This window comes from Melospiza georgiana, chromosome Z, assembly GCF_028018845.1.
Source record: "Melospiza georgiana isolate bMelGeo1 chromosome Z, bMelGeo1.pri, whole genome shotgun sequence".
In the NCBI taxonomy this organism is placed as follows: domain Eukaryota; kingdom Metazoa; phylum Chordata; class Aves; order Passeriformes; family Passerellidae; genus Melospiza; species Melospiza georgiana.
Window position 1 is genome coordinate 70,300,698 of NC_080465.1, and position 25,296 is coordinate 70,325,993.

Genomic DNA, 25,296 nt, shown 5'->3' on the forward strand with positions numbered 1-25,296 from the left:
AAAGAAAAAAAGTCTTATTTTCTTTGGTTCCTTATTTTCTTTGCACATTGAAAAAATACCGAATACTCATTAATCTCCATGCCATTTATTATTTTAAAACTTCTATCATACTTCAACCAAACTCTTTCTTTTCAAGGCTGAAAGGTCCTGCTGCGGAAGAGTTTTCCCAGTCCTGCATGTCAAAACTACTCTTCCTTCTTAATTTTGCTAATTTCTTTTGAAATGATGCGACCAGAATAGCAGCAAGTTTTCAAGACAGGGTGCATTGTGGGCTTCAGCAGAGGCATTCTTCCTTATTTCATTCCTAATAATTCTCTGCATTGTACTTAGGTATCTGTATTTGTCTCTAAACAGCTTGCTTTGCTTCCACAGAGCTATCCATGATGACTCCAGGATCTTTCTGTCTGACAATATTAACTGTTTTTCCACAGCTGTGCATTGTTAGGCTTGTGCATTATTTTGCATTTGCTCCCTTTATATTTCATATCTAATTTTGTCTGCAAAACTGAATGGGTTTGTTTGCTTGAGTCCTCATTCATTGCAAAATCAGTGCATTTTCCCTAATCACAGTATAGTCAAAATTCCTGATGCCCATCCACAGGATTCATTGGTATGCAAGACTTGCAGAGTGTACACATTTTGCATAAACTTTATATAGATCATTTCTAAATATCAGGTCAGCCTGGTCAAACTGGCAGCCTCCTGGGCCATAATCCAAGATACTCAGTGCCTCTGTTCAGCCCAGTGCCTTTTCAGAAAGCCCAGGAACAGCTGCCAGTGACTGGGCACTCAGCTACACAGGGGGAGAGAACAGTGGTTTTGAGGTATTTCATTGCTTCTATCCTCCTAGACATTAATTTTAGGATGCAATGAGTCACTTACAGAAGGTCTGTCTGGGAACTGTAGTGACCAGGTTAAACCACATATTTATGTTTTAGACAGCTTAGGTTGTATAAATTGGATGCTAGCCTCAGGTCCCTCAAAATCAGCACTATGAGGGAGTGGAGGGACATGGAGCTGTCTCTTCTTGCCCCACCTCCAGCCTGGCACCCCTGCTTGGAACTGGAAACCAGAAAGGAGGATGCTCACACAAGTGCCAGTATTGTGAAATCCTATGGCTAGAAAGTATACGCATAAAATATTTATAGATTCCCTAACAGTGTCATGGGAGCAAGAAGGGAATTACTGCAATACCATACAGACGCAAATATAACATGTTCAGTAAGACAAAGCATAAAGCTTTGAAATACACTGACATAGGAAAAAAATCCTGTCCCCTTGACCAAAATTATTGTGATTAATAGTGATTCTGTGCTTCCTCAGAAGCAAGCACAAGAGACCAAGGGGCTCGCACACCTCATGATAGGCTGTGACCCTTTCCAGCCCCCTCCTCTGCTGGATGAGCACCGTGGCACTGCTGGGAAGCAAACACCAGCTTTGGGGGGTGTTAACCATGCATTTACCTGATAACAGCTGTTCCTGAGCCGCAGTCAAACCTGAACTCCACGTAGCCAGCCACCAGGGTGATGGAGAGGAAGTCCTTGCTGTCTGTGTCGTAGCTGTACAAAAGGACACCAGTCTCTAAATCTGGACGAAATGTCAGCTCAAACTCCATGAAGGAAAGGTAATTCTGTGGTTCCAAGGGCCAGGGTGTGCTAGCAAATGATCTTAAGGATTCGTTGAACTGAGGTATGGCCAAGGTGAGTGCTGGAAATCCAGAAATCACAAGCAGGTCACTTGAGGCTCAAACATAACGGATTGACTCTTACCAACCAGTGTCTGTTTCTTGTGTTAAGTACTTAAGCTAATGATTAGCAAAACAGCCTGATTTTTTTTCATCTAAATTAAAAATATTTTATAATCCTACCCAATACTAGTTAATCCATCCCTTTTCCAAGGATGTATTTGTACTGTAAAGCATTTTGTACCTTTTCTTTAGTGATTCATAATAGTGCCTTTCAAAGTAGCAAGCATACACACAGTTGGTGGTAGCATGAAAATTTCTACAGCATAAAAAATAATGCCAGATGTATTTTACTACTTGCAGCTCTGATATTAGCAGGCAATTGACATTATGTCCTTTACATTTCAAAATATACAACTGACACTGGTTTTAGAGGAAGGATTTTTTAGGATTAATATGCAGCTGTAGAGTGGTACATTATTTTAACTTCTGAATAGGAATTTCAAGATGCTTAAGCACAGTTAGCTTAAATAAGCAAAGAGGTTTGAGAATAACAGATTATGTAGGAGCTGAATGTAGCTCCAAAGCAGTAAGGGAAGGGTTTCAGTACCTGACTTTAAAAAGATAAATTAACAAGTATTCTCTTCTGTCAGTGTAACAGTATGAGACCTCCTCAGATGTCTTTGAGTGGAAAACACATTGAACACTAAATAACACACACAAAGAAACAGAGGAATCCCAGTATCCACTCACCTTCCTCACAATGATGACCCTTAAATCCAAGAGGACAAAGGCAAATATAAGAGTCTGCTTTGCTTGCAGTGCAGGTGCCACTGTTGATGCAGGCTGCCTCATCACAGATGCCACTGCTACACTCACCTAAACACAGGAGTCAGAACATCAAGTTATTGGAGAAGTTCGTCAAAGAAGATTTATTTGGCTGTTGATCGCTGCTACTAACCAACACAATTCGCTCTTATGCCTAGATTCTTTCCCAATTTGTCAAATGGTGTGTAATTTAGAAAAGGGAACTTGATTATTAGTATTTTTTTTTATATATAAGACCAGCAAGACACCTAATAAATAGCAAAAAGTAGCTCTTAGAAGCAAACCATGATAGAAATAACATTCAATCATTCCTTGGTCTACTTATTGTCTGCTCTTCTTCCTATTTTCTCATAAGATACAAATTTCTCTGAATTGTTTACATGCACCAAGCCTGGCTTAATTGTAATTATCTTAAGTGCTTCTTTGCTCACTATAAATTCATGCCATGCTGAGCATGGGAGGTGTTAATCATTATCAACTAATCTTATTAACCAAACTGAGGTTGTCGACCCTCTTGTCCACACTAAAAGGGATCCATATCATCAACATATGGACTTTTTAAGAAGTATCTCTACTATGCTGGCACATCAACTTAAATAACAAGGAAGTTTTTTCTTCTTGCTGGATTTTAGCTGAAATCGTTGTAGAACAAATAAATTCTCGTTTGCTTTTTAAAACGGATATCTATAAAACTGTCAAACTGAAACTACACAACCATCAAATGTACACCTGATTGACATTCTTGTTGAATTTATTTTCTCCTTTAGTTTCTGATCAAATAACTCTCTCCTTGTCAATAGTAACAAGCTGATTACATTATCTGTATACATTAAGAGAGAACAAGTTGTGGTGTACAGTGGTAAGCACACCATTTGGAGGGGCTTAGTGTCTTATAGCAAACTAAGAATTACACATTTATTTTGAGGGACATTGAAGTATCACCTCTGAGATGACAAAGGTTTCATGAGGCAGTTCTGGCAATAAACACTGGGGAAGTGTTTTGCAACTTGAAGTGATTAAAAGAAGTCTTAAAAAATTATTGCAAGAAGGGGATATGCACTTTTGTTTTTGTTTAAACACAGCACTCTGATTGCAAGGACAGTTTCAAGAGCAGGTCTTTACACATCTTCAGTAAGGCACAGGTGTTTGTACAGCACCAGCTTTACAGTTTGAATTCCACAAACAAAAATGCAGATGTAAATGGTGGATGTGCTGGTCCAATCACTCTGCTCTCCACAGTGGAAAACAATCTTTTCTAACTAACTCAGGGCAGAAGCAGAAACAACTCACAGGTCAGTTGGTACCACTCCCTGATAGACCAGACTTATCTCCTATTGCTCATCTACAAATCTCCTACCAGGACCACTTTTCATTGTAGGGAGGGCAGGTCTGAGTACAGCAGCCACGACACAGGACTCCGGGGCTCACCCGAGGAGCACAGACAAAACATTAAAGTACCCCAGCAGGGAAAAAGTGCTCCTTTTTCATGGAAGGGGACAGTTCTACCTGCCCCATGCCCAGCCATGGGATCAGGGTGCTGGCTGTGCTCATTGAGCTGTCTTGCACTGTAATGGCCACAAGTGAACCAAGGCAGGACAGGTATCTTGTCCCTCAGATCCCTCATACACTCACCAGCTATCATGACCCTGACAGAATAGCACTAGCCCTGTTTTACAGGCAAGGAAACAGAGCCAAGACATGTGTAACAAGGATCTCCATGCATCAAGTGTGTGATCTCTGTGCATCAATGCTCATCTTTGCTGCCTCTGCTCCAGAGTTAATGTTCACAGTGTGTTCAAACAGATCAGAGTTAAACAAAGTCTTTGAGAAACAGAAAAGAACAAGGAAGACAACAGCAACAGGACCAGTCATGGGACCCCTGATTTGAGAAACAGCTTGAACTGGAGTAGTCTTGATGTTTAAGGAAAATGCTCTCCCAATGTCCCAGTGGCTTTTCACAGCCTTTGGGCCAGCATAGGTGACTATGCTGAAGTGTGGTTGCTGCATTTGCTTGGCTCCAATGGCAGATGAAGAAGGAGAGAAACTGCATCAGGACTCCCATGTCCTGCCATGTCTGCTCCAAACCATGCCCAGTGGTTGGACCGTCCTCTGCTGCATCCTCAGCTCACAGTAGGATCTCTGCTGTAGCCAGAAGGGAGAGCAGAGAGATGGATGGACCCCTCTTCTCACCCCCAGTTCTGTGATCCATGTAGCACAGCACTCCCAATTTATATACTGTGCCAACAGAAAAAAATCTCCAAGTGACTGACCTGAAAAAGTAATTTCTAAACCCTAGCAGAGCTTACTTGCAATTTTTTTGAGTTATACTTACATGACCTATTGTTTGCAAGTCTCTTCTGTTACAGTTTCATATAAATGTGTGCAGTGACACAAGGACAGCAAGGCTTTATCAGTCAGTTTTGAGTCACACATGGCAGAGCACAGCATTTATTTTCACTGATGTTGATTGTTAATGCAGTAGTATGTGGAACATTCATGGATGGGAATGAAGCTAGCTGCATCCCAAAAGGCAATAGAGATTAGGGCAAGAGTAGTTCAGCAGGGCTTTCATCTGTCTAAATTCCATAGATTCTCAGTCCATCGTGAAATTACACTCTGACTCCAAAATTTTACTCTTTTCAGCAACTGTTTCTTTGGCCAGTCTGTTCTACCCCTGCATTGCACAGAAGTTTGGCCATGTTATCTAGAGAATACAGCACAATTGTTACAAAGTTTCTCATAAATCATTTCCTTCTTGGGATGTCAGATGCACAGCACAGAAGAGAAGAAAGATGACTTTGTGGCAGAAGCATGGCAGGGAGAGTTCAGTGGTATGGAATCTATTTCTTGCTGCTAGCACTTGCCTTCTGTCTTGGGTTTACCCTTATTCTTATACTGTTTAGACTGGGAGATCACTAAAGCAAGAATTTTGTAGCCCTGCCTTTTTCCAAGTGTCCATTAAAAGGATGAAATAGATGAATAAATAAGACAGGACTAGTTAATTAGCTTCCCTACTTCTCCATTTTTTACTCCGTGAAGGAAAAATAATTTTATAACAACACTTCATAAAGCTGCTGGAAGTATTTATTTCAAGCTATTTTTAAATCACATCCATGGCTCTGGACAGCAAAACAAAGGATGGTATACAGGAAAGCGTATATGCTTCAGCAGTGGCTGGGTGTAACACAGAAAGCCCTCTGTAACATCCACAGGGCCTCAGAGATCCATGTGTTACTTTGGACAAGTGCAATGATGTCTTTAGGCAAAATGCATTTTGTTGGGCCCCTATTGTTTCAAAGGCAAGCTCAGCATACAGACTATTGATTTCTGAGGACATGACTGTGTCAGTCAGGGGCACGAAGTGGTGCCCTGAGAGCTGCTGGCAGAAATACCGGCGCAGTTGTAATGATATCTGCAACACAGATCCTACTGTTCGCTCATGAAAATGGGTTTACTATTTGCTGTGCACCAGGTGTCCTCAAAGGGCTTGCTGGTCCAGTGTGATGAACTGTCCTACTACAGACCCAGCAAGAGCAATGTGCAAAGGAACAGAGGAAAGCCAGGCCAAAAGTAGAGACCGCGTCTTCCCCCCCTCAAACCTGGACCATCACTCAATTTGTGCCAACAGGATAAAAAGCAACCCCTGGTTGCTGATTAAAGTCACTGATTAAAGGCCCCACACCATTACACTCACCAACGTCAGCACCACTGAGAGCTTTCCCTAATGGCCAGGGTCTCATGTCAATTGTCTTCCCATTGATGCTGAGGGCCTGCACGCAGCCCTGGAAGCCGCGGTTGGTGCCAGCGGCCCTGACCAGCCAGTACACGCTGGGAGCACCGCCAACGTAGAAGGGAGTCTGGAACGTGATCTTGCTGTACTGGCCCTAGGGGAGAGCAGAGCACAGCACGCTGTGTAACAGGTATAACACAGCAGAAATCATTAAGCTACAGAGCTTTACAATCCGTTTTTTTCCCCCCATGAAAAACTGTGTCAGGAAATGTTGTTTCATTGGTAATTCCTTCCCATTAGTCATTCCCTAAATCAGTCCACCATTTGAAACCAAACTTTTTCACCTGCATCCCATCACGATAACACGAACAACTAAAAGCACAATAAAAAACACTAAAAAACACTGCTTTGAGTGGTCTGTCTTTTGCTGTGATTTCTTCTTTTCTTTCTGCCAAAAAATTGTTTGTCTTCTAAACTGTAAGCCCTGAGGGATAGACCAATGAGATATTGTCTTTTGGACAGAACCCAGCAAGTGTTTGGTATTCAATAATTATGAAATGACAAAAAAGGTAAAAAAACAAAGAAAATGCAAAAGCCAGTCGCAAAAAGTCGCAACTTCAGTGGGGTTCTGCTCACTTTGCAATTCCTAAATGTACTGCGCATCTCTTTAACAAATCTATAGAAATCTACATATATAAGTTTACTAAAATTGCTACAGTGAAAGAACAAAAAACATCAAAACCAACAGAACCCGTTTGGACCACTGACCCAAACTCCATGCCGCTGTGGCCAAATGAGTCACAATTCCTTCCACAAACTGATGAAAATACGACTTTTGCCTCCTACTCAACAGCTCTTTCAAAACCCCACAGACCTTTAGAAGAAAATAGTTAAAATTCTCAGTTATTTGGGGCCAGGTTTTACCAACCTGTGCTTTTGACAGCACTGACCTCTAGCCTAAAATCTTTCAGGGTTTTTCACCCCTGCCCTGCCCCCATAGTGCTTATAACAATATATTCTATCACCATAGCCTGGATTTGGCCAGGCTAAATAAGCTGAGTTTATTGAGTCTGCAGGTGTTCACTTGCACAGTACACTGCAGAAGCTGTGTACACATCTCTCCTGATCACATCTGCCCTTTGCATGGCCTCATAGCATTGGTAACACCAACACATGACACACTGAAATTCATTCCTCTGTCACTGCCAGCTGATGAGAACTCAATACACTGCAATTTTTTCTCTTCAGTGCCTGCACATAAAAGTGGAAAGTAATAAGACATCTGAAACTGCTTTCTTTCAGGGCTAGGGATGGCATGTTAATAGTGGCTATCAAAGGAAAGACATCTGAAACAATTTGAAATTGCCTTTTCTTCCAGTGCCTTAATTTTGTTTTCTGGCCCAGCAACAGATGAGCAAGTCAAAGCATCTTCCTGCATTATATTTTATCTTGTCAGCCTTGTATGAACTTGCTGGTGTTACCAAAAGTCAGGGCAGAATGTCTATCTCCATTACTATGCTTAAATCATTGTCCAGAATATGCATGTAATTATACCTCTGTACACAAATCTCGTGTGGGTATATGCATCTTATACATAAATATATACTCATACACACATATGCATCTCATTTTTATGTCTGAGGGAGCAGAGCAGTTCTCTGACAGCTGAGCAATCTAGTAAACTTCTAATGGCCTGTATTAGAGACTGGCATAGGGTAGATGAAGGGTAGCAGAGCAAACACGGAGCACAAAGGGAAAGAGTGATGGGATTCAGCCCTGACATATCTATCTCTGTGATTTCTAAATTATGTATTTGGAAGAATAATCTGCACTCTGATCTCAGTTCACTAAACGTCCTAACATCAATAAATAAGACTGTACCTTTTAAATCTGATCAGACTTCTGGTGGCAAGAAAAGAAACATCATCACAACCTTGAGAGACCCCAAGATTGAGCCACAAGTGCAGGATTACCAACCTGAGATTTTCCTGTCACTGGAGCATTGTTGTCCATCCTGAGCCAGCCATTCACCCCATCTCTGAACAATGTGACACTGTGCCAGTTCCCCAGCTTGATTTTGTTTTCACTCGTTATGACTCCAACTCCTGTGCCACAGTTGAACCTGGGATCATGAGATAGAGAGGGCAAGGTGACAATCTTACATTGCCCAAATAACAAAAAGTTGGTTTTAGACTCCAAACATTCTTTTTGTACTCGGAAATCTCTCTGTTCCACACTGCATATTAGCACAGGAAATTCAGACAGCAAGTCTACATAAGATCTGTTCCAAACTTCAATACCTGTCTTTCAGGGTGGAGAAGATTTTGCATTCTTTGTTCATACCAAGCGCATTGCTAAGCTTGCCAACAGCTGAAACTCTTTCAGGATGGAGGGTATTACAATCTGAGCTCCTGCTATCACAGTAATTTCTCCTGGGAATTTTTCTAGCTCCCCGGTGAAAGGCAGTGATACATTAATAACTCTGCTAGTCTACTAGAAACTCAGTGCCAATTGACAGGAAGACCTCCAGTAGAGGTGAATGTGCACAAAATGTCCCATTTTCCCTGACTGTCATGCAGTGCAGGTGAACAGAAACACAACTAAGGCACATCACCCACTTTGTTATTCCCCACTTTTAAGGGATTCACCCTCCCAATTTAGGAGGTCCTGGAAATTCTCACTTGCTTCATATCTATCAGATTACAAGAAACACTCCCCATCTTCATTTAAGAAACCTAAACAAGGTATCATCTAAACAAAACATACAGGATGAAGTTCCTGGCCCCTTGCTGTCACTACATCCTTTGTTTTGCTACATTATCTGCAAGGCATTTTCTGTGAAGCAAAAACACTGACTCAATATACCATCAATGTACCATCAGCTCAGCAAATACAGTGGCTCACTGGCATTTCTGGTGACATAGCTATGAGCCCCAGACAAATATCTTCAAGAAAACTGATCATTTTGCCTTTACTCTGAGGTCTGAATAAAAGAACTCAACATGGTGCATGTTCACACACTAAAGAAAGATGAGAGAAAAAAGTATTGAAGTACTCTTAAATGAAATTGTACTATTTACATTATATACAGTGTCCATTTGGTGCACTGTATGGGGCAGAAGTCAAAGACACTGGAGATATTCATCACATGTAGCAGTCCCAGGAGGCAGCAATAGCCCTGTCTCTTTACATCAGATGTGGGATGGAGGTTTTACCTGAACTGGAGGCTACGTCGGATGATTGCCAGTGACATAAAATCACCACGACCATGTTCATTTTCTCCACAGTACAGCAGCAAACCATCCTCGGATTCAGCCTGCAATCATTGCACCAACATGAAAAACCAAAGCCTCGCAATTACAGATAAAAGCAAGCAGCAGTGGGGGACTTGTCTCCAGAAAAGGGTCATCATTTTTCAGAATGAGTTTTTAATTTGCTGAATCAGAAACTGCTTGATCAGTTTTGAATCCTGCATTTGAAAAACCTAGAAAATCACTGCCTTAATGGTTAAACAATTTAAGACCATCTCTTAAAGTATGATACTATCAGACCAGAAAAAAGCCTGGAAGTATTGAAGACTGTCAGACATATCCCATATGAGACTCCTGAGTAAAATGTCTAGCAAGAATGTCCTAGCAAGCCTGGTAAGTGCTGACACATCAGACACACTGTGTATGAATACATACACCCTACTTCACATGTTCCATGAGACTGACACTCCTCAAGCCAAACAGGCTGTGCTGGCAGCATTTCTCCATATGCTCATGGCAGCTGACACAGTGGCTTTCTGCAGCCATCCTGCATTTTAAAATGGCAAATTGCCAGGGGAGTGTAAGATCAGCACTGAGGCAACTGATTGCTGCTGCTTTAATAGCAGTCTCCTTCCCAGATTGTGAGGCTGGGGAGTCTGCTTCATATGGGGGTACGGATGCATGCAAGAGCTTGGCCACCTTCCCTAGCGGCAGCCCTACATGTTCTGTCCATAGTGAACAGACAGCACTAACACAAGCCAGCGTGGGATGTATCCCCACTTTAGTCCTGCATTTTAAGTAATACAGTATCCTGAATGTATCAGTAGCCCGTGTGGCAGACTTCAGAGGGAGAAAATAATGTGCACTTAAATCCTGCAGAGTGGGAAAGGAATGCTATACATAGGGCAGTGTTTTGCTTAGTATGACAGGATCATCATCTCTTGTCCACAAAGATACTGTATACCACTTTCAAAGTCTAATTCACAAAAATTCTGTGTGTTCTTCAGCCTGTAGCTCATGCACCTGGCTGTAACCTCACTAATGTACACAGCTGCTAGTCCACAGCTACCAGTCCCAGGGATTCTCTCACACAGTGCCTACCAAACATGGATGAAAACCCTTCAGCTGCTTACAAACTTAATTCACATTCACTGAGGGTCAAGCCAGATCTCCACAGATGAAGGTTACACACAGGTTCACCACAATTACACTGAAGCTATGCTGAAGCTAAGTTACTGCTCTATTGTCCACCACATCAGAGTAAATAAATAAAATTTAAAAAGCCAGTCTGAGAATTCCTTAAACTTACCCTGAATTCAAGAGTAATTTGAAATGTCTGATAGGACTTTTTCAGTGGTTCAAAGGTGATATATGAGTAGCCAAAGAACTGGGGATACTGGATACTAATATCTGAAAAGCAAAGAGGGAAGCATGCTATTTAGCAGTTCTCTTCTGAATAAAAATCAATATACACATTTAGTACTAGATAACATCAGATGGCAATGAAAGGCAGAGTTCCTCTAGAGACAACCATTAGGCAGTAGCAGTCAACAATCAGTTAACCTACTGCCTTGTCCTCCCACCATTTTTTACAGCTAATTCCTTTATTCCCAAGGACCTGGCGAACTTGGAAAGAAACAGGATACCAAGGGCCAAATAATGCTCAGTAGTTTAATCAGAGAATTCAGAGGAAATTTTGGCAGGTTTTCCTCCTTGTTGTAGAAGAAAGACCACATCAACTTTATATTTATCTTCTTTTAAGGACTGATTTAAGAAAGAGAGGACAAAGTACTTTTCTGTTCTGCAGGATTACAAAAACACACACATGGAAAATATGGCCAGACTCTAGGCAGCATTAGTCACTGCTACTCTGTGGATGCTGCATCCAGCATCTGGAGAATCACTGGATGTCTCATAACAGCCCAGCAGCTTCCAGCACTTCTCTCAAGTCAGCTCAGGGCAGAAGCTAAAAGGAGTGATGGGGAAAAGTGAGTCCTTGCAGCCATCTTTCCATCCCTGGCTGCAACAGTGGCTCTTTTAACTGCTCTTGTCAAATGGCATTATTAACCTTCACCCTTTGCTGTCTTGTGTTAAATCCTGACACCAAGAGAAAATGAAAATTAGAGATGTCTTACTGCTAGCCACTGTCAGCTGTAAAATTACCTTTGCAGCCTATTTTCCTAAGAAGCACTGAGGAGAGAGAGTTTCAGGCCTGAGCTTTTATATGGACAGAGGTTTTAAGTCTAATGAGGAAGAAAGGATGTGGATTCCTATTCCTCTTTGCTATTTAAATACTGAGTTTTCTCACTCAGTTTTTGAATCTGGGTAGAGTTCTCTCATCATTTTTGCTTGCAAGGCATACATTTTAGGCTGAGTTGAAGGGGATTGGTGCTGTAAACCTGAATGCAACCGCAGCAGAGAACAATTATCTCATGTCCTGATCACAAGCAGAACTGACTGGGCCAGAGTACCAGGCAGCTGTTGAATGTGAAGAAAAGTCTGTTTCCATCAGACTAATATATTATTTAACAATACTGGCTGCTGAAGACAAACTCTGTACAAAGGAGCATTGGCACATGATGTTTATTCTGGAATAACACCCTCCCCTGTGAATAATGGAGGGTTTGGGCTGGTGTTAATAGACTGCTTTACAAGTTGTATATGGCCTTGTCAGTTCAAATAAATCCTCAACTCTTCATACTTGATCAAGGCCTAAAATCATATCTGCAGCTGTTCCATGTGGCTGACTCACATCAAATTGTTTTCAGAAGGAGCTCTCTTTGTTCCAGCACTCCAGTTAAAGAAGATGAAGCACCCTCAGTGTCTGTATCCCTGATGCATGATGCTGTGCAACATGAAAGTCTAACATGACCCTGTAGAAGAAAACTGTATCCCTGCTCTGCTGTATGGCACAATCTTGCCAGATCAGATCAGCATGCAGAGGGATGGGCAGATCAGCTCCCTCTTAGCTGGAGGAACAGCACCTCCATAGCCAATGGGACATTTTCTTTTCATGAGTCCTGGCATTCATCTGAACCCTTGGTCACCAAACCAGAATAAAAATTACTTCAGAGGGAAAAAGTGACCTGCTTAAGGCCTAGTGAGGGAGCTAGACTGACTCACCCAGTGATCTGCTCAGCGTTAACCTTGTGAAAGGGTGGGTTTAGGTCTCTAGAGGGAAAGAACAAGAAGGCAGCGAGGGAAGAAGTAGGACAGCCTCCTTCAGCTCAGCAAATTCTTGCCATGGCTCAGCTGCCCTGAAAAGAGCAGTAGGATGGGTGGCAAGTCCTGACTAACACAAACACTTCCTCACATGCTTTTTGTACTGGGAATGAGATTTTCTTCCTCCCTTGCCCAGTTTGCCTGACATGAGTGCTGCACTGCAGATCATGGGGAAAGCCTCCTCTGGAGGTATTTTTACAATGGGAGTTTTCTCACATCACTGCTGTGGGACCAGTATCATCTGGACTACACAGAAAATGGGGGTGATTCAGGGCTTAAGCTGCTGCTAAAATGCAACTGTCAAAGAGGGGCTGAATGTCTTCAGTTTCCATCTGAGGGTGCCCTGATTGGATCCTGTCACACCTGGGAGATTAACAGCATATCTGCTCCACCATCCCCTGACTCTAGGTGGGGCAAGGATGATTGATTATCCGCCCCTATGCATTTTTACACAGGTTCTGCATTCAGCTTTATTAGGGAATTACTTTTTCCCACCTGAGGAAAAAAAAGCAAATGGGGCAATGCCAGAACTGCAATTTGTGGGTAGGGACCCACAAAGCCCAGCTGGCTGTTCCCAAGTGCACATTGGCGGGCTCTCTGCAAAGCCGCTCCTCGACCCAGGCAAAGAGCAGCCAGCAGCCGTGGGCACCCAGAAAGAAGCCCACCTTCCTGGCAGGCCTCCCCTGCTTTGCCCAGGTTGCAGTGGCAGCGGGAGCCGCCGCGGTCATAGTCGTTGATGCAGAAGCTGTCGGCGGAGCACACGGCCTCGTCGCAGGAGAGCTCGGAGAGCTGCGGCACCGGCGGGGACACTGAGGGCCCCGCACTGGCAGCAGGGACAGCAGTGGGCTCGGAAGTGGTTGTCAGGACCCGTGACAGGAGCCTGGAACTAGACCCTGGAGTGACTTTAGTTTCGACCAGAAATTTTCTGTTGCCTCCTTTAATAGCAGGAAGTGGTCTGAGCTGAAAGGAAGTAGAGAAACACCAATTCAGTAAGGTTAAAATTCTGTGGGGAAACAAAATTAACACATTTTAAGATACAGATCTGAGACAACAAACTCATCCTCAATGAAGAAAAAGAAGGGACCACATCAATATCTAAGCACTTAATATCAGATATTAAACTTCTTGAAAGGACCAGACACTCTAAAATATTCAGACTATAAAGAAAACAGAAGTGCCAACAACAAATCTTGACATGTACCTCTTCTATATAAATGTCATAGTCTGAATCATCGATATCAAATCCATCACCATCACCAGTCACTGTGTCTGTGATGTACCGATGCCCAAAGCTTCCACTTCCCAACTCCTCAGAGCCTGAAAAGACATAACCGGCATATTCACTTCATATAGTTTTTTCTCTTTGCACACAGCAATTCAGATCTTACTACTCCCCCAATTCACAACACTTCAGCCTAAACTGATGCTAATGTTCATGCTGTGCAGACAATGCAAGTGTCAGTCTGGAGAAGGCAGATCCTGTCCAAGTGGTATACACACAGCTTAAAACAAAGTGAAGATGTTCATTTAGTCACTTAGTAGCTGATTAAACAAAAAAAAGCAGGCAAAGCTCAGTTCTCTCTCTGCAAACTTGACTTGTATTCATCATTTTTCCAGGACAAAGGTTTCAGACTTTTTTGACTGAATTGTTTTTAAGTCAAGCTTTTCCCTTTTGGAAATACAGTGCCTTACTGGAACAGCAAAAGAGAAAATAAATAGGAAAAGCAAAAGTGATGTGTACAGGTAAGATACACTCTATTTAGGACTTAATCTACCTCCACTGACTCAAAAACTCCTGACATTAGTGTCCTCTGTGTATTCTTAGACTATTTTTTAAAACACAATTCAGCACCTTGAAACAAAAAGCATGCACAAACACCTTCACCCAGAGGATTGCTGGGCACTGGAACAGGCTCCCCAGGGAAGTGGTCACGGCACCAAGCCTCACAGAGCTCAAGAAGCACTTGGACAATTCTCTCAGGCACATGGTGGGATTATTGGGGCTGTCCTGCGCAGGGCCAGGAGTTGGACTCCATGATCCTTCTTGGTTCCTTCCACCTCAGGATATTCAGTGATTTCTATGGCCATGTGTTTTGCAAGTACATAATCTACTTCTGCCACTTCCCAGAGTGCTGAACTGCACTTTGGAGGACTCTGGGCTGGGAATGGACGGTTTGAACAGTAAGGGGATCCTCATTTCTATTTCACAGAAAGTGTCTGTACTTTTCTGCACTTCACATAGTAAATTCTGCCTAAACAGTGGTTTGTGCTTTTTAACTATTAAAAGTCACTGGGTTATGAAGAAATACAGTAAAAGTAACCAAACCATTACAGTTACTTGTCATTGCAGTGAGGCTGAGAACAAATGTCTTTAAACCATTAAAACAACAGACTTATATAACTGCCTTTTCCATACAGTATTTTTCCATCATTTAAAAACAACATAAGCAACCTTTGGTTTACAAAGTCTTTCTACTAAGCTGAGTGTGCCTACCTAAATCTTTTTATACTCTCTCCTCCTTTGCTGAATTGCAACCCAGAATTCCTGGCAGGCAGTTGTGAAATCCAACATATGTGCATCAGAGATGAATGTGTGCCCTGGCTGACTGACTGGCCACACTCCCTATGCTCTGCAGGGGTTACTTATCAATGGGCTTTGTACATTACATCAGCATACAGGAAAATTAGAAACAAATGAGTAGAGATAAGGAGGCACTTGCAACATAGAAAGCATGCTGGACTGGGACAGAATGTGTATAAGTCTTTCCACTCTAACATGTATACCTAGTCATCTGTAAATAATACGTTTTATCTGTACATTAAATAGAAGAATTCAGCACTGAGTTCAACCAAATGAGCCAAGAAGAGAGCTCCCCTCTATGACTGGTAACAAGATGAGGCAAATAGGACAAACTACATCCAGATTATTTCTGCTCCTGACTGTGAATGCACAGGCAAAGGCTTAAGTGTTAGGGAATCAGACTGCACATTTATGAACTGGTCCCAGTCCTACAAAAACTGGAATGAATTTCACCATGCTGAAATAAAAATGTAAAAAAACCCTCTTACTCCTAATATTCACATTTAAAATCATTCAGGTTAATCATCATCCAGAACAATGTTACACCAGGCAAGAAGCTAGGGAGACTAAAGCAGAGAAGAGTAGAGTAGAGCAGAGTACAGCAAAGCAGAGTACAGTAGAAAATTATTCAGTTGGAAGGAACCTACAATAATCATCCTGTCAAGCTGCAAGTTCTACCTATCATTGTATCACATCCCCTTCTTTGGTAAAAGTGATTCTGTAAGACATGCATTTCTACAAGAGAGTTCCAGTGTGTAAAGCCACAAATATATGCATTACAAATATGATTTGCAGTTGGATTGGTTTTGCAATGCCTGGTTTTTGTAGCAGGGTGGGGTTAGAGGAGTGGCTTCCGTAAGAAGCTGCCAGAAGCTTCTTCCATATCCAGCAAAGCCAATCTCTGGTGGCCCCAAAGATGGACATGCTGGCCAATGAGAAATGGTGGCAATGCCTCCGTGATAACATATTTAAGAAGAAATCAAAACAAAGTTTGTGGTGCAGTTTTAATCCCTGACAGAGAAGAGTAGGAGATGAGAATATATGAGAACAACATGTGGACACCAAGGTTAGTGAAGGAGGAGGGGCAGGAGCTGCTCCAGGCCCAGAGCAGAGATTCCCCTGCAGCCCCTGGTGCAGCCCTGGTGAGGCAGCTGTGCCCCTGCAGCACAGGGAGGTGCACAGGAATGCAGAGATACCCCTGCAGCCCCTGGAGGAGCCTCAGCAGAGCAGCTGGGTGCCTCAGAGGAGCCTGAGGGAGACCTGTGGGAAGAGGGCCCTGCTCCCAGGCCGGAGCAGCCTGTCCCCGAAGGACTGCACCCCACTGCAGAGTGACCCAGTGTTTGAGGGGTGCTGCTGCCCATGGGATGCACTCACACTGCAGTAAGCTGCAGGGAGCTGCTGTCCATGAGATGGAGCCATGCTGGAGAAGTTCATGGAGAACTGAATCCCACAGGAGGGACCCCACGGTGCAGCGGGAGTGACTCCTCTCCCTCAGCCTTGAGAGAAGCCCTGGGTGATGAACTGACCACAACCCCCATTCCCTCTCTCCTTCCACTGCTGGTAGGAGGTAGATGGAAGGACGGAATGGGATGGGAAAGTTGTTTCTAAGGGTTTTACTTCTCATTATCCTGCTCTGATTTTGATGGTAATAAATTCACTTCATATCTCCAAGCTGAGCTGTTTTGTCTGTGATGGTATTTGATGAGTGATCTCTACAGGTCCTTACTTCAACACATGAACCCTTCATTAATTTTTTTCTCCTCTGTCCAGCTGCAGAGAGGAGAGAGAGAGAGGCTTTGGTGGGGGCCCGGCATCTGGCCCAGGTAAACCCAGTCCTCTAACTGGAGAATGTGGGCAATCATGAAGATTTTCAGATAAGGACAGTAACTGGGAGAAGTAATGGGCAAAACAAGTACTGAAAAGTGTTAAGTATTACAGAGTAGAATGATCATGGGGAATTTTTCTTGTAATGGTGGTGAAGGACAAAGGAGTGAATTTTGCGCAAGTTGTTCATTTTTGTTCTGTGTTGTGATAATTTTATTTTGGATGTAATGTTAGGGTTTTTTTAAGTTCACCACAAAAGGGATTTATTGGTAATACCATGTACAATATCTTTTTAGTATCACATACAATGTCCTTACTTCTGCCTTGATTTAGATGTAGAAGCTCCCAACAAAGAAAGCCAGCTCCAGTTCACAATTTGCTCCTGGTGTTTCTCATTGGCTTTGTTCATTCTCTTGGCCAAGAGCTTTGTATTCTGCTTCCTCCTTGTTCTTTTGAGTGCCCTCCTTCTTCAGAGCAACATGCCTGCACTTATCCTGCAGCACTTGAGTCACTGGATTGTAGGAGCCTTGGTTCTGAGTTTCTTGCCCCCCTTTCTCAGAGGCTTCCTCGCAACATACTGGCAAACATCATTCTTCTTAGACAGGTTGGACAGCTTGGGGACTCTGCTGGTCCTCTTAGACAGGGTTGTGTCAGTCATCCCCAGCATGCCCTTTTCACTCTTTTTCGCTATGACAGAGTTCAGGACACTCAACTTTGCATCAACAATGCAACTACAAATGGATTTGTGCTTTCTCTCTCCAGTTCCTCTGGGCTGATAGCAGGAATGCTCCTTGCTGAGCAGAAGGCAGACACATCTGTGAGGTAGGACACCTTGCTTCATGGAGAAACTTTTGTCATTGCCACCACTGATCCAGATGACATATCCCTCCCACTCCTCACCAAGGGAATCAGAAAGGCTCCGTGGCCATTTGTTTCTCATAAAATGTTCTCAGTTTGCACCCATTGTTCACTTTAGTGAGCATTTGGCAGCCAGTGGCTGGGAAAGAGATGTTCAGTTTCATCATGGTCACACCTTGATGCTGCTGGAAGGGGCAGCACTAACTCAGCTCCCAGCATTCATAGCAATTTCCAGCTCACTGAATCACAGAATCACAGAATTAACTAGGTTGGAAAAGATCTTTGAGATAATTAAGTCCTACCTATGACCTAAGACCACCTTATCAACAAAACCATGGCAGTGTGCCACATCCAGTCTTTTTTTAGACATGTGCAGGGATGGTGACTACAGCACCTCCTGGGCAGATGATTCTAGAGCCCAATCACTCTGGAAGTGAAGAATTTCTTCCTAATGTCTAGCCTAAACTTCCCCTGGTGCAGCAAAAGATGTTTACCGCTTGTTGCATCAGTGGTCGGAGAAGAGATTGACCCGCCAGTAACCTAAACCTCTTCTCAGGTAGCTGTAGAGAGTGATAGGGTCTGAGTGATAAGGTCCACTGAGCCCCTTTTTTTTTCCAGGCTAAACAACCCAGCTCACTCAGGCATTCTTCACAGGGTTTGTGTTCCAGGCCTTGTTGCCCTCCCCTGGAAGCATTCGAGCATCTCAACATCCTTCCTAAGGGCCCAGGCCTGGACACAGCACTCAAGGTGTGGCCTCACCAGCGCCACATGCTAGGGGACAATCCCTGCCCTGCTCCTGCTGGCCACACTGTACCTGAGACTGGCCAGGATGCCACTGGCCTTCTTGGCCACCTGGGCACACTGAACACTGTTCACAAAGTTTCATTGAAAATACAGGGAAACTAAACTTCCATGCATTTTTAGTAAGCTTTTTGGGATATTCTGATTTGGCTCCCACTTCCATCTCACCTTCTGGGAGTGGTTCTGAGAGTTTTTTATCTCAGCACTAATCTTTAAATTTTGGAATGAATAAAAATAACCTGGGAACAAGCCAATGGGGTATCAACTCCCTCTAAGGCATTGTTTTGAAGCTCACCACTTCTCCCACACTCCCAATATTTTTATCACATGTTGGAGTGGGTAGAGGGATCAGTTCCCCTCTTCCCAACAAGTCCAAACTTCTCAAGCAACATTATACACTCTGATTAAAAGACATAGCTGAGATTAAAAGACATAGCATAGTCTAAAAACCATATGCTTTTTCTTCAGAAAGCTTTATTTAATTTTCCAACATTAGTAAAATTTTCAAGAGTCTCTGCCCTTTGTAATTTAGTTAATTCTGTTGCAGGGTGTGATATCATCACCATCAGCTCTGCTTCATCACATGCTAATGCCTTAAAAAAGAGCAGGCCTGAGGGTGATTATCAGAGAGGGTGCCTCCGATCAGTTATCCCCCTCCTCCAAGGTGTGAAGAGAGGTGGCATCAGTGGCATCATGGTCAGGAAGCCCTGCCTCCCTCTCTGCCTCCTCATCTTTTACAGGTGGGCAGAGTCCAGTGTTGTGGGGAGGAGTCTGGCTGTGGGGCAAACTCCTCCCTGGGGGTGAGGTCATGTGCAGGGTGGTCCAGCACTGCATCCAGATTGGCATCCAGGCTTCCCTCAAAGATGTTGATTTGCATTCTAAAGCCCTTCAGCTCTGCACAAATAGGTTTCTGGGTTCTGGGCTAGCTGCTTTTGGGGCATCAGTTCTGCCTCAGCCCTGAGGACAAGCTGTTGTTTCAGCTTTCAAGGCAATTGGCACCTTTACCAGCTCCTCAGCAAAAATGTACTTCTCTTTTAGGGTAGCCATTTAAGACCCCCTTATGTTTTTTATCTCTTTTGGGACAGCCATCTTGGACTGACCACATGCTACCTGGCCAGGAGATTTCTTTTCCCCCTTTGCAAAAGTTCCAGTCCTCTCAGGTCCTAGCTGCAGTTTTTGCCAGTTACTTCTCAGAGACAAGCTTTACAAGTGTACAACTGCCGTGGTATGAGAGGAAGTGAATTTTTTTGAGATGCTGTGGTCAAACCAATAGGTGTTCAGATTTGAATATTGGCACCTGGTTTGGCCACTGAGGACATGGATACGCCTCTGAGAACACGGGGGTTAAAAGCAGAGAACTCCCAGGAAAACCTTCTCTTGGTTCTGGTCAGGGAAAGGTTCAGATCTCTCCCCTGCCCGGCTGCTGTGGGTGCACGGGGGAAGGGAAGCCATGGGCCGGGTGAGGTAGGCCGAGGCCTTAGACAGAGAGGGGAGGTGAAGAGGCCCTTGAGGATGGGAGGGTGGAGGAGCACCAAGAAGCATCAGGCAGCCACCCTCCCCCACCAGGAGAGAGAGAGCGAGCCTGTGACTGTGCCTGTGCCACCTTGAAATTTGACAGCACGGCCGGCCAAGAAGGAGAAGGGGGTGGGGGTGCGGAGAGAAGGTGCCCGGCAGGGCAGCCATGGGAGTTCTGGACAGGCAAGCCTGAGAATTTTAACCCTTTTCTTGGATGATGGAAACCTTACAAATGCTGATCCTCCTGGAGCTGAATGAGAAGAGAGAGATGAGATAAGAGGAAATGGGCCATGAGAGAAGTGGAGAATAATCTTGGGTGGGAGGAGGTGATGGAGTGGCCTTTGGCTGGACTTTTCTTGTATAGCCATGGATAGAACCATTTTTCCTGTGACACAGAAACTGCATTTAGGGGGAAGCAGTGGCTCAGAGCCAAGAGAGTGCAGTGATGTCATGTGAAGGAGAGCGTGAACAGACAACAGGTGAACAGAGTAGTTGATGCCCTCGATCTTCAGTGGAGGAGGAGATCTCTGTTCTTGAGACCTCTCAGCCCCAGAGAGTGAAATGTGGGGAAGACGGGTGTCCAAAAAGTGAGAGACTGTGCTTTTTTTTGGAGTACTGTGTTCAGGTCTGGGCCCTTAGGAAGGATGCTGAGATGCTCGAATGCATCCAGAGGAGGGCAACAAGGCCTGGACAAAGCACCCTTAAAAAGAAAACCCTAGAAGCAGCTCTAGTCCATGTGCAGTGGTGAGAGCACTGAGCATAGAAAGAAGATGTCATGATAGCAAATGATCTCCAGGCAGTGCCATGTGTGACAGGAAACACAAGACGTCTCAACTGTCTTTCCAGGGGAAGCCTGTGGCGCAAGAGAGACTCCTCACTCCTTGATGAACTGAGAATTGATTACCTAAACAGTAGTGATAGACTGAGAGTTGGTGATCTGAAGGACAGATGTATTGGAAATTTGGTGGGGGGTAGGAGGAGTGTTTTTAGAAAGTTTTCATTCTTTCTGTGTATTTCTTTTTACATATAGTTGTAGGTTAGTAAAGTTTTCACTTCTGTATTCCTAAATTAGAGCCTGCTTTGCTCTATTCCTAGTCACATCTCACAGCAGACACCAGAGAGAATGTATTTTCATTGGAGCACTGGCATTGCGCCAGCGTCAAATCATGACAACAAAAACTCCACTTGGAGAGCAATCCAGGTATGCTCTTGACCTTACTGCTGGAGAACATCAGTTTTAACCAAAAAAGTTCTCTCCTTATGCTGCAGCTAGCAGTTATGTCCAAACAACTCTTTGCCTTAACTCAATATCCCTTCCACTCCTCACTGAGGGAATCACCCACGACCTCTGTGGCCATTTGTTTCTCATAAAATGTTCTTAGCTTGCACCCATCACCCATTTCAATGGCTTCTGGCAGCCAGTGGCTGGGAAAGAGATGTGCAGCTTCATCCTGCTCACACCTCGATGCCATGGGAAAGGACAGCACTAACTCAGCTCCCAGCATTTGCAGCAATTTCAACTCCCTGAACACTGTTGCTTTTAAATCAGGTCCATGCTACTGTCACCAAAACCACAGGAAAAACAAAAGCTCTCCAACAACATTTTTTAAGTATTACAAAATTAAGGCATTACTTTATTCTTGCCAGGATCTGTAACAGAAATAACTTCATCCACACATTGCCTGGGTTGTGCAGAGAAAATCATTCCATCACACATGGCTCTTTACTAGATTTTTCACATACTTATACAGTCAAAACCAAGAGAAATCCATTGGTTCATTGGTCCTAAGTTACACAGTTCTTAGTATTTGGTTTCCTATTGGTTACTGATCCCTTCGCCTTCAATGCTAATTAAGTCCTCATTCTTGATTCTCTTATTGATCTTTTTCCAGACCAAGTGTCTCTGACACACCAGGGAGGATGATCAGGCATTGATGTTTGTAAATGGTTAATGTTAATTCCTTCTGCATCCTCTGGCAGCTCCCAGTCCATTGAGATGTCAAGCTCATCACGCCTTGCCCAGGGAACAGTCCCTTAAAAAGAAACTTCCATTCCCTTCACCTCAGGGTGAAGACAAACAAAACCCCTGACTGAAGTTAGTTAAACGTTTTAGAAGTTGCATCATTTCCAACACTATTACTTATTGCCTTTATATTATGTCTGAAAGTATTTCAGAGCTAATTTTGTTCTTTCAATATATACAAGTATAATTTGCCTAAGAGCAATGGAAGCCATAAAGATAATTTGGAATAAAGAAGGGGAAACTCACAATGATGTGTCAAGGGAAACAATCTAAACTGTATCCAAACAAGCTGTAATACACAAACTCCATTTGCTGACTTAGAAGTCATAAGCTACAAAATAAACATCTGTTATGGTCAAAATGCTGTCATATTTTCTTTTCCTTCCAATCAAATGTTCTATTGGCTTAATGGGATGTAAGTTCAATGAGGATGGCAGGAGTGAAGCAATGCAGAAAATGAAGTATCCATATATTCATACATAGGAAAATGTTAGCTCTGGAATTAATATTCAGATAAATGCACTTGCATGTATGGGTATGATTTTAATGTCATGCCAGTTTCACAGAAATGTAACCCTCCTGATTTGAGTGGTTATCACTAAAATACATTAGTAACCACCAGCATGCAATGAGATGTGCTAGCATAGAAGAGACTGGCAGTTCTCCAAACAGCAGGTATGCCTCTTTCATCCAGCAGATCAAAATGTTCCATGCTTTTCCAACAGAAGACCTTGGGACACCAAATGTACCCACTATTTCAAACTGGACCATGGCTCCTTTCACGTTATTGAACTGGTACAACATTTAGAGCCTGGAGAGAACAAAGAAGGCATGGCTCATTGTGTCTGGTAGAAAAGACTGCTTTGAGCCCCTTTTTCAAAGACATTCACTATGTAAGTTTGGTGTCACCAGAATTAGTGTGACTTAAGAAGATATCCTAACATCCACAGGCCTCCCAATTTTTCCCCTTCCTGACTCTAGCTATCTGCATTTCAGCCAGCACATGCCACATTGCTCTACCTGCTGATGTGTGAGCAGTTTTGTGTGAGTTTGTGAGAGTAACATGCAATGCACTTGGTAGCAATGCAGCTACTGGGTGCACTCACTCCTGACCATGTCTGGTCTTACACAGGTGAGTATACTGATGAGGTGTCAGACCACTGGCTTCTCAGCTGCCTTGTTCTTCCCTACATTTGGTCATCGCTCACTGGACATAACATGATAGCCACATGTGATGTGATGCAATGTAACTACAAAACAGGATGCAGAGAAATTAACAGGACTTTTTGTAGATAAACCATGACATCAGCCCATCTCTTAAGTGCACTGTGTTGGTTTCCTGGAGAGCTCATCTCGTAATGGGTGGTAAATCAGGGACAATTAAGCAAAGTAGTACTCTGCAAATACCAAAACAATGACTGCAGAGATTATAAGCAGGCTATATTTAATTAAATCAGCGTTCCAGTGTACAAGGAGATGAAGTCTGAGTAAGACCTTTTACCAGGTCCTATAATCCTGTTTAACAAATAATTGAGGAACTTGCGGGGGTCATGAACTTTAGACATCTTCTTTCCAAATAATTAGGGATTAAGTTATACTGAAGAAATCCTTCTCAAAACAAATACAAAGCCACAAAAACTTTTGTTTTGATAATTAGGTTGCCATCATCATTCTGATGAAGAGACCTGAGAGAGTGTAGGAGGTAGAACAGGGGGCACTGTAACACAGACAGATTGAATGAAAGTGTTAACAGACTGACTGGCTTCATCCAGAACCCCGCACAGGTCTTAATCCAAAATACATCAGGAACATTTTAAAACACATTTTATGCCTTTCAGTGACTCACAGTGTGACCCTGCATGTCGCTTGGCCTGTCTCTTGCTTTTCGTCACTGTCCCTACAAGTACCAACACTGCTTTTGTAAATTCTCTGGACATGTGTGGGAAACAGTTCTGTGGAAAACCTTCTCCCTTTACTATCTCCAGGACACACCACCACCATTTAAATCAAGGTTTGGGCCCCAGAGACTGCCTCTTTTTTTGTGCCTGAGCCTCAGCTGACACATTCAAGCTCCATGCAGAATATATAAGCATCTGTGGCAATGCCCTGCTCTGTGTGATCCTGGCAGTGACAGCCAGGAGCAGAGGAAGGGATGTGCCCTGCTTGAGCAGGCACTTCTGTCACGTTTGTTGTGGAGACAAGCAGGAGGTATTTTTAACAGGAGACACTTCCTCTGTTGGTCTGGTAAAGCCCAAGGCTGGTGACCTTGCAGGCACAGTGCAAATCCCATCTGTTTCCCGAGGAGATGAAGGGTATTTAAGCAATGCAGGTGATGACATTTTTTTTTTGTTTCATTCTTTGGGACAGTTTATTTTGTTGTTTCTAAACTGAGTATGTGCAATCTTTTATTTTCCAGTGAATTGTCCATGACATTTTGAAAGATTTTATAAAACAAAATCCCAACAACCATGTAGGTGAAATACCCACAATGTGCAACTGTAATTAAGAAAGGCAACAAAAAATTGATTTATTGCATCATTTTCCTCTAGAAAAAAAATTAATGAAACCCAATCACAAATAAATGAGAACCCTTGGGGAAACTTGCCCTCTCTTTACTCCCTGAAAATGGAGCAATTAACAAAGCAGGCATTTTTTAGTAGGTAAGGGGGTAACTCCTTATAATCAAGGCCACATGTTCTTTTTTCAAGGACCTTGGGAGGTCTGTCACATTAGGTGAAACTGTCAGCATCCCTTTACTGGAGCAAACCAAGACAATGTTTCCCTACGCTGACCTGAAACAGTGCAGTCAAGAGTACTGCAAATCCATCCCCATTTTAAAAACAAAATGAGTGAACTACCTGTGAGAATGAGATAAACTTCAACAGAAAACATCCCCATGTAGCATGGACTCATCTCTGCCTCAGCCTGCAAGAGCTGCCTGCAAGAGCTGCAAGAGAACTTCTGCAAGACATCATAGAC

The 25,296-nt window shown here is 43.3% G+C and overlaps 1 protein-coding gene across 2 annotated transcripts in view; it reads right to left on the reverse strand.

Moving 5' to 3' along the window:
- Positions 1–25,296, reverse strand: part of EGFLAM (EGF like, fibronectin type III and laminin G domains) — a 75,813-nt gene that overhangs the window by 17,256 nt on the left and 33,261 nt on the right. For both annotated transcript variants that reach the window (XM_058043878.1, XM_058043877.1), the window contains exons 8-15: positions 13,917–14,032; positions 13,381–13,675; positions 10,803–10,903; positions 9,458–9,558; positions 8,220–8,364; positions 6,207–6,396; positions 2,438–2,563; positions 1,464–1,707 (exon numbers count right to left, since the gene is read on the reverse strand). In XM_058043878.1, coding sequence (XP_057899861.1) covers positions 1,464–1,707; positions 2,438–2,563; positions 6,207–6,396; positions 8,220–8,364; positions 9,458–9,558; positions 10,803–10,903; positions 13,381–13,675; positions 13,917–14,032 — 1,318 coding nt within the window. The remainder of the gene's footprint in view (positions 1–1,463; positions 1,708–2,437; positions 2,564–6,206; positions 6,397–8,219; positions 8,365–9,457; positions 9,559–10,802; positions 10,904–13,380; positions 13,676–13,916; positions 14,033–25,296) is intronic.